Source organism: Bidens hawaiensis, unplaced genomic scaffold (genome assembly GCF_021521415.1).
Source record: "Bidens hawaiensis isolate Kalapana, Puna unplaced genomic scaffold, B.hawaiensis_p1.1 tig00008706_1, whole genome shotgun sequence".
Taxonomy (NCBI): Eukaryota; Viridiplantae; Streptophyta; class Magnoliopsida; order Asterales; family Asteraceae; genus Bidens; species Bidens hawaiensis.
Window position 1 is genome coordinate 351984 of NW_027491628.1, and position 8172 is coordinate 360155.

The 8172-nt window shown below is 35.0% G+C and overlaps 1 protein-coding gene across 1 annotated transcript; it reads right to left on the reverse strand.

The window, feature by feature from the left end:
- Positions 1-740: 740 nt before the first annotated feature.
- Positions 741-1785, reverse strand: LOC143529788 (RPM1-interacting protein 4-like; the record flags this gene model as incomplete). Its single annotated transcript, XM_077025498.1, has 3 exons — positions 741-761; positions 858-1040; positions 1438-1785. Coding segments are annotated over 3 exons (552 nt in total), but the record flags the coding sequence as incomplete, so codon positions are not given.
- Between the last annotated feature and the right edge of the window lie 6387 nt (positions 1786-8172).

Genomic DNA, 8172 nt, shown 5'->3' on the forward strand with positions numbered 1-8172 from the left:
TCGTGTCGACGTTTAGGACTGACAACGCTCAGGTTTTACCAACGTCTAACTATTTTGAGATTGGTGTATTTTTCACACACACACACACACACACATATATATATATTTCATTCCTATGTATTTATTTTATGGATACCAAACAACATAAAGTAATAATTTATTTCATTCTCAAATATTAAGCTAACAAGATAAATGAATAGAAATGTCCCATTTTACTTCCTTGTCCATTACATTCCTTCTATCATTTCATTTCCCCTCCATTCAGTTATCCCCAAACAATCATACCCTTAAAGCCTTTTTCGTCACATCACGATCGTTATCTCCACTACTTCGTATACACTCCTATTGAGTTAGAAAATCAAACATTAATACAATAATAAAGTGCCGTTTTATTCGGAAATAGATATTGGATTATGTCGATTGAGTTCCACTTTATATGGAGCCTGGCCCTAGAGAAGCCTAAAAGTAAATCCATACATAGATCCCCTTTAAGCGTGCGCCAAAGTCATTTCCAAGCCTGTAACCCAATCAAATGGACTCATGTGTGTCTTCATAACCCAATCCATACATGAATATTACCGATTGTTTTCAACATAGAAATTAAAAAATTATAATCCATTGTAAATTTGGTTGGAATATAAGAAGGTTGAGTACAAAACATAAAAGATAAACCTAGCGACAAGATTAACAATCCATACATTCTTGAGGTCGACCCACAATCCTTCACATGTATAATATTCTTAAAACAAGCAACACCATTTCTGCACAATCAATACAATATCATTTATAAGATCTAAAAATACAATTTGATTTGACCCCGTTTTCTTTAAAACAACAAATTTTGATGGTAATCATACCTTAACTCTTTTGGTATCCTTTTTAGGTGTATACGTAGGTTGTTGAGGGATTGGTGGGAAGTTGGTCGCTGCAATATGTTTTTCCTCTTTAACTTTCTGAAAGATGACTGTAAAACCATCCGCGGATTTCGGGTCCTTTTCATCCCATGCCCCAAACATTGGCACGGATGCTGATCTATGTGACTTTAATCAAAAATAAAATAAAATAAAGTCACGTGTCAAGTTGGGTAACGAGTAAAAAACAGGTAAGTTGCTATATATAAACGTTTGCTTTTTAGAGTATACAAGTAATTAACGCGATAAATAATATAATAAAATAGAGTATTGCAATAGTAACTGGTTAAACATATTAATATTTAAGTGACTTTTTGACTAGTTTGAGTAATCTTTTGCTTAACTAGTTCTTTTTATTATTTCTCGTATGAGTTTAGATATGAAATATAAAACAAACAAATTGACAAATTTATAGAAACATAGAAAAATGTTTTTTGATATATTTTTTAAAGTTTAATTTGAATTTTATATAAGGATCCAAAATACCATAAACTTGTACGAGGATGAGGATCATCATTATACTTACAACAACATCATCGGCTGGTTTATATCCATATTTTGGCTTATTCGGTGTTGGTGGAGAAAAATTGCTCGTTCTTTCTCTTGAGTTGTTACTCTTTCGTGGATCCGGCTTATAACTTTGTTGTTTCTTTAAGTTTAACCCGTGATCACTATTCATATTCTTCTCATCGGAAGTGATGGCATCATCATTCCCTCCATATTTCATAAAAGCTTCCGGATTCTGTTCCGGATCATTGGGGTTTAACATCACACCACTGCCCTTATCTTTGCGAGCATTTTCAAAGTAAGCCGTGTAGGGGACATTATCAGCATCCCAACTCCCAAACTTCGGGATATGTGATCGTTGCTGTTGATGTAACAAATAATCAATCAAATAAACGAAATGTTATGTTATAACGTAAAGTGGGATAGAATTAAGAAGTAATGAACTTACCGACATGTTAATTACTTTGTGACCAAAATCTAAAGAGAAGTCGATCTCTTTGAATTTGAAACAAAAATGAGAAAGGAGATGATGAGATGAATGAGTATCGGACACTAGCTTTTGCTTTAGCGTGTGGGGCCTTTGGAAGTTTTATGTTTAATTTCAGGCCTGCAATGGAAAAATCCAATACTTAAGTGTGCTTGGGGACAATATTTTGATGACTACAAATACAATGCTTGCAAAATTGTCAGTAATATATAATCAAAATGCTTTAGATGTTAACAATAAATAATATTGATGACTTTCGGACCAAAGTTCCCTTCCATAGAGTCATGGTTTCGGCATTGATCGTTTTCTCCAAATTTAGCGACTCTGGTTGATTTCAGTTTAGTTGTTGAAATCTCGCGTTTATATAGTTATTTGTTTTAAGTTTTCTTATATTTGATAGTATGTGTAACAATTAGGTTACATGATGGGATACGTAATTTTAAGTGTTTCTTGGTATTTAACACAAATAAATATAAAGTTGTATAAAGGTTCATGGATTTGGATAATTTAGAAAAAAAATATTATTCATGACGTGGTTATAGAAAACTAAGTACCAACTCTTTACATTATTTATTTGTCTCTTTAATTTAATACTTAGGATGATTCATTTAAGAAAACTACATCTAAAAAAATAAAAATACTCTGATTCTCTTTTGCAGTATGCCACTTTCATCTTTATTATTCTTGTCCAAGCCTACGAAAATTACTTTTTGCTGTCAATATTTAATATGAAAATTAAAAAGTCCAATAATTAAAAAAAAAAGAATTAGAAGAAGATGCAGTAGTGTTTACGTCAAGACAAAATGCAAACAAGCAACAAGCTACACCGTAACTTTTTTTGGATTGCAAACCCCAATTGTTAAAAACTACATTGATAGATCTTTGAGTCATAACATTACTCTGCATGACCCGTTGGACTCGACTAAGTAGCTGAACAGTTTTAGGCGCAAGGAAACCAGAAGTGTCAAATGCAAAAGGTATAAATACATTTTGGTTGTCAAGACATGACTTCTTAAATTTAGTCATCTTGCATGAAGCAGCTTTCAGAGCAGTCTGGCCGGCCGTGAAACCACCACTCCTCAAACCCACCAGAGGGGAAACCCTATTAGATCCACACACGCATGTTTCGCTCTTATATCAAAGAACAAAATGTCAGTCGGGCGAAGAGTTGAACATCCATCCAACGGGTTTGTCAAGAAATTCATATTTGCTTCTTTCGTAGCAGAAATCTCAGCACGCCTGAATATTTTAAAGAGCACATTCCTAACCAAATCGTGTGGGTACTTGAACCCGGGGAGCTCTCTACAATGTACCGTGTGCTACCATACGAGTCCAAACACGTCTTGCGATACACATGGCATATCTCATCAACCAGGAATAGAAGAATCATGAGACGATATTAAGATAGTACGATGCTTCACTCGGGACATATGTTAGCGTAACCTATCTATATTTCATTGTATTGAAAATCTTCACATAATATTCTTTTAATTTGCTTATAAAATCTTCACTTACTAATTAGAATAATCAGTTCGGTTATTAACCTAATCTATTACACCGGTTACTGATATTTGCCTTCAAAACCGGTTTGGAACCGAAGCCAACTATTGTCATTAACTAGGTTTTGCATGCTTAACAAAAATCTGGTTCGTTCAATAACCGATGGCACAAAAAGTTATAAACCAGTTAACCCATTATTAATTTATTTATTTGTATCTCTAGTTGCGTCTTTAAATTTAAAAAACTTGGATAAAAAGCAGGCGGGGCTTGCTATTGGGCTGGGCTGCATCCACCAACAAAACTCTGCCAAGACCTGGCTCTTAGCCCAAGATTGTGACAAGAATCTAAGGGGGTGTTTGTTGCCTCTGAATGAGGCTATTAAGAGGAGACGATGTGAGGGTTTGGTTTGCTTAAATCACTCCCATTTTCCTCTTAATCGCTCAGTTGGAGATTGAAGCTGAACCATTCAGTGGACAATTTTACCCACACCACCGATGCTTGATGCAAATACCAAACCGTAAACCATAGAAGCTAGGGTTTATGGTTAGAACGACTAATTGATGTTTAATTTGGTTGAATCTTGCTTTTATTTTGACAAATAAAATTTACAAAATGAATGTTGATATTTGGCCATCTTATGAGATCAGTTTTTACTTGCAAAAATCATTCATTGTTCTAATTAAACAAACATAACTTAAATAAATTCAAACAAATTGATACACCGTAATTAGGGGTCTTCATGCTCCGGTTTGAACGGTTTTTATATCAAACCGTAAACCAAACCCTTAGTACCGATTTTTGATCGTCAAAAACTGAATCGGAACCGCCGATGCTTGATGCAAATACCAAACCGTTCGTTTGTTTCAAGGGTTAACATGCTTGATGCATATATCTACAAGAACAGAAGATTTTGTTGTGGACACATTGAAACTACGGGTTCAAATCAGCCCGTATCTACGAGAGGTTTTCAAGGATCCTACCAAAAGGAAGGTCATTACTCATATCTAAACATTTACGGGTAGATTGTTTTTATGATTTTCAAGTTTTACGACTTGATTTGTGATACATTTGTAGATTCCAAATTCGAAATTATTATATAAATGGCACTTATTATAATTATTATATTTTTTTGTTATTGTTGCTATTTTAGGTTGCATGCTGCTGATCTATATTGCCAAACGAAGTTCTATTTGAAATTGGTAATATGGTTATTCTTTATTTTTTTAATTAAAATTAATATTAACTTGCTTATTAATCTGTCAATTTTATAAAGCAAAGCAAATGCCAGTGACACCTGGAAAATTACGCCACGTATTGAAGTCGAGACTCTCGTACCTTGAGCGGTGCGGTTGTTAGTATTATTAGGCATTCGATGCAGAGCGCGGTTGCATTTGAACCCGTTGCCAAGAAGCTGAAGGAAGAACACATTGAAATGGTTAGGTTTCTTGAGTTATAGTTTAGTTTCAAAGTTTCAATCTTTTTAAACAAAGAAGCAAAATCCGAGATAAAGATGTTTACTTTATTTGAAAAATTATTAAACTGTGCAGATGGCTGCAAGAAATGCTAAACTTGCTAATGGCGAAGAAGTTGCAGGTGAGACGACTCGTTTGAAAAGGAAGTTGGAAACTTTATCGTTGGAGCGAATCAAAGCCATAAATCAGATGGATCTTCTGTATGTTATTAGCTTTTGTTCTTTCTATTTATATAAAACTAAATATTCTTTCAAGTAAAATGATATTATTTTCATATGCATGGTTCGAGGGTTAACATGTAGGTCCAAAAGAAACCGAGTCGTGCCTTTGGAGCCTTGTTTGGAAACACAGCAGGAAAGAGACAGTTCTTGAATCAAAGGTTGGAACTTTGTTTTTGCTTGAAGGGTATTTTAGTCATTTTTCTAAGTTTACGTTTGTTAACAGGAAACCGAGGAGATTAAGGTTGAATAGATCAAATCTTCTGTCAGGTCTTTCATCAAGCTCCCAGAAGTGTGCAGAAACTGCTAGTTAGGCGAAAAAGTCAAACCCGGGGGCGGAGGATGGTGGTTCAGGTGGGCTTGTGGAGGTAAAATCGTTTGACTATGCAACGGCTAGGAAAGAAGTGCGGTTTGGGGACGACGGGTCCGATGGGGAAGATGGTGATGGTAGTAATAATAATGGGAACGGGGAAAAGAAGAAGGGTGGTGGTGATCGGAAGGAATCGGCTGGTGGTGAAAGGAGTGGTGATTTTCAGTTGGGTAGGTGGCAAGCTTTCCCAGTGACAGGCAACCGAAGTTCAACTTTCCTGTGAAGGCTTAGTGTCATGTTGTTTGGTTAATGTGTAGGAAGTGTAGGAACTAGTTGTTTAAGAACATCTACCAAAGAAAACTTGAAATATCAGGGGGGGGGGAAAAACATTAAAAAAAATATCAAAATTGTTTGAATCAAGTTTCAATGGAATTTTATCTTAAATCAGGTATCAGTTTCCATGGTTTTTAACTTTTTATGCTATGGTCTTTCATTTTTGGTTTCTTGATTTATGGCCTAATGTTGCTTGATATTCTTTATGTTTTATTTGTTAAAAAGGTCGTTTGCAACAGTTTTAACGCTCACTAATGGTCGCTTTTTTAATAGTGGGGTCTGGGGACTTATTTTAGACTCTACATAAACATATTCTAGGCATAGCGGTCATAATGAAACTCAATCATGGAGTGAACAAGTAGATGTAGCTCAAGCCTTGTTTGATATTTAGGGCTCGTTATAATGAAAGTTTATTTTAAGATGTATTTTGATTGGTTATAATAAAAGTTTGTTCATTTATTACAGTTATTAAGAGCTTTGAATAAACAGATATCTTTCATTTAGCATTAAATAATTCAGAAACGTAAAATAGTCATTCTATACAGTCATTCAGATGTTTAACCAAACAACACTTACTGGGTCAGAGTCTCTTAATCATTCAGACCTCTTAATAGTTCAGTACTTAATGGTTTAGCAATTGCCAAACAGCCCCTGTGCTGTTTGTTTTTTAAGAGGTAGAATGTCTGCAGTCTGCGGATCACATCTGCAGTCATCTGTAGCAGAAGAGGTGGACCAAACCTCTGCAGTTTGCAAGAAGAAGACTTTTTGTTTTTTAACGTCTGCAAACTGCTAAAATAAAACGGAAATATTTAAATAAGCTGAAATTTAAATAGAAAAGTCATTCAACATCGAAATTTAAATAATAGTCAAACAACAGTGCAATAATATTCATAAAGCAACAAGAACATTTTTTTTCAAATAATCTATTCAGTACTTTGCATTAACTGCTCCGCAATTTCATCTCGTAACTGCGTCATATATTCACGATCTGATGCAGTGCCATGCGCTTCAACCTCGTCTTCATCAGCAACGTGCACATGAGTATTTCTGAGTGACACATCGGGTTGATCATATTGTTCAAACAACTCATCGCTCAAACCTTCTTTCCTAATAAAATTATGTAGCGCGAAACATGCAACTGTAAGGTTCCTTTGTGTCTCCAACGAAAATGGCGCCATCCTCTTCAATGTAGGGAATCGTGCTTTCAGGACACCGAAAGCACGCTCAATGACGTTCCGAAGGTTTGCATGTAAATGGTTAAATTTTTCTTTATTTGTCAATGCACGTCTCCGACGAAAATCTCCAAGCTAATACCTCACATTACGGTACGGAGCCATAAATCCTCGCGTGTGTGCATACGCAGCATCACAAAGATAATATTTCTCTGTAAAGATATACAAGTTAATTAGATTATTAAACTAAGATAGAAATATCTAACAAACAATAAACATACTTGGTGGTGGAAATGGGAATGGCGCATGTGGATCTGATAATGCCTTTGATAATATTCTAGAATCATGTGCTACCCCTTTCCAGCCGGCCACGATGAAGGTAAAAATCATGTTGAAGTCACAAATTGCTAACACGTTTTGATAACAATCCCCTTTTCCCCTTCCTCTATATAAATCTTGTTCCTTAATAGGGACAACAACATGTATCAAGGTTCCGTCTAGTGCACCAACCGCTCCTCTAAAAACCCGTCGTAGCCTCTTATTATGTCCCGGAATGTTTTGATTCAGATTGAAAGAAGTTGGTACTATCATATCTTTGGCGAAAAGCATTATTTTATCCAACACCTCATAAAAAAATTTATGAATTGTTTGCTTTGAGTGTTGAAATCTACGCTTGATAACTACGTAACGTTGATTATGACCGATTATCATCAAAAACATAGCCATTTTCTCCTCGACCGATACATGTTTACTATCATTTAACGAATAATTTGTCCTAAAAAGTGCACATAGTCGGACAAATGATTCACGAGACATACGTAGCAATTCATTGCATTATTTGGGATTTCCTTGCAATAACTCTAACGTGTATGTATGCCCCGTCATAGCCGAATCATTGTCTCGCATTCGTTTCAAACCTCTCCTCCAAAAAAAGCGGATATACAAGTACATAAGAATTACTAGAAGTAATTTCTTATCGTGATCCATTATGATCCTATGATAATAAAACATAAACAACCATTAAAAATAAACATCCTTTAAACATCAACAACAACAATTAACATAAACATCAAAACAACCATTCTACATAAAACCAAATAAACCCAAAAGCATACAATGTCATCGATGCATACAATGTCAACATAAACCAAACAATCATTCAACATAAACCAAAAGCATGCAATGTCAACATAGCAAAAACAAATCTAAAACCCCCGAAATACCAAGTTTTTCACTACTTTAATATTCCTAAACCTATACCC